Source organism: Perkinsus marinus (genome assembly GCF_000006405.1).
Source record: "Perkinsus marinus ATCC 50983 genomic scaffold scf_1104296930454, whole genome shotgun sequence".
Taxonomy (NCBI): domain Eukaryota; phylum Perkinsozoa; order Perkinsida; family Perkinsidae; genus Perkinsus; species Perkinsus marinus.
In genome coordinates, this window is record NW_003216081.1 from 1 (window position 1) to 1,232 (window position 1,232).

Consider the following 1,232-nt stretch of genomic DNA (forward strand, 5'->3'; position numbering starts at 1 on the left):
GTGGAAAAACTTCAATTTATAGTAGATGCATTAACACCATCAGCGAGCTGGCTAGCTGCTCATGCATGCGGCTGTAGAGTACTTCAGAGGTTACTGGAGACATGCCCGCCCGATATGATAACCAAGATGCGGACGTCTATTGTGAGGTCATGTGCTGAGCTGAGCACCAACTCTTTCGGCAATTACGTTATTCAGCATGTCATAGTTTATGGCACACAAGCAGACCGGAAGGCGATATACAGTTACGTTATGGAGGACATCACCGCTGCGTCGTGTCATAAGTTTTCGACTAATGTTGTTGACAAGTGTCTGCAGCACTTGACCATGGTGGAGTTGGCCCACGTAATTTCGGTAGTCTTGGGTGACTCGGGTGCTGAGGCCGCCTCTATAGCGGCGTGGGGTGGCAGTGCGGGAGAGGCCGTGGCTCTGTCTGTTATGCTGCGGGATCGTTACGGATGCGCCATCGTCTCGAGGCTACTCGAATTGGCACCGAGTGAGATGATTGAGCGAAGTCGGCTTGTGTGGAAGTTGAAGGAGCAGCTGCCAGCATTAAGGAAGTCTTCCTTTGCTAAACATTTGGTTGCCGCGGTGGAGTCGATTCATGCAGGATCGTTGCCCCCGGTTCCAGGACAGTTCTCGAGACAATCGTCTGCTCACTGACTGTGTATCATTTATATGCTTCCTTTTAAGTGTGGAGTTTTGTGTTGATAGTCGGTGCCTAGAGCTGAGCGGTAAAACGGTGTGGTCAAGCATATGTATTGGTGACAATATGAAAATTCTGAGAAAATTTCGGAAAATTGCTGTTTTCTCTGTACACATCTTCCCGAAGTTGCGTGCAAATCTCCATAGTGTAGTGAGAAAAAAGGCGGGGCTCAGTTGGGGGAAGCCAACATATAATTCAACACTGCAGCGCGATCTCCTGTGAATGCCGCGACCTAAGTTTGGACAGAGAACAACGGTATACTCCTCGGGAGGTGTCCGCCAGCCCCCTAAAGTGGACGCGGACGAGCTCAAACGCCGAGCTGCTCGTGCTGCCCGTTTTCGGCAGGTTGACAGCAAAACGAAAGATCAAAGTGAGCTGAGACATGAGACTTCTATCAGAAGTGTACTGGGTCGATCAGACTCGCCTACCGCCGATGAGGCCAGCGAGGTTGCAACACCTGAGAGGTATGTGAAGGGCACTTGCAGTGTTCTGGAGAAGGACTACCTTCGGTTGACTGCACCTGCCAGAG

At 50.8% G+C, this 1,232-nt stretch overlaps 1 protein-coding gene across 1 annotated transcript; it reads left to right on the plus strand.

Moving 5' to 3' along the window:
• Positions 1-114: 114 nt before the first annotated feature.
• Pmar_PMAR011058 (pumilio, putative) lies at positions 115-660 on the plus strand (the record flags this gene model as incomplete). The annotated part of the gene is made up of 1 exon (XM_002787055.1): positions 115-660. One exon carries the CDS (start codon positions 115-117, stop codon positions 658-660), a length of 546 nt encoding a protein of 181 aa, XP_002787101.1.
• Positions 661-1,232: the final 572 nt, after the last annotated feature.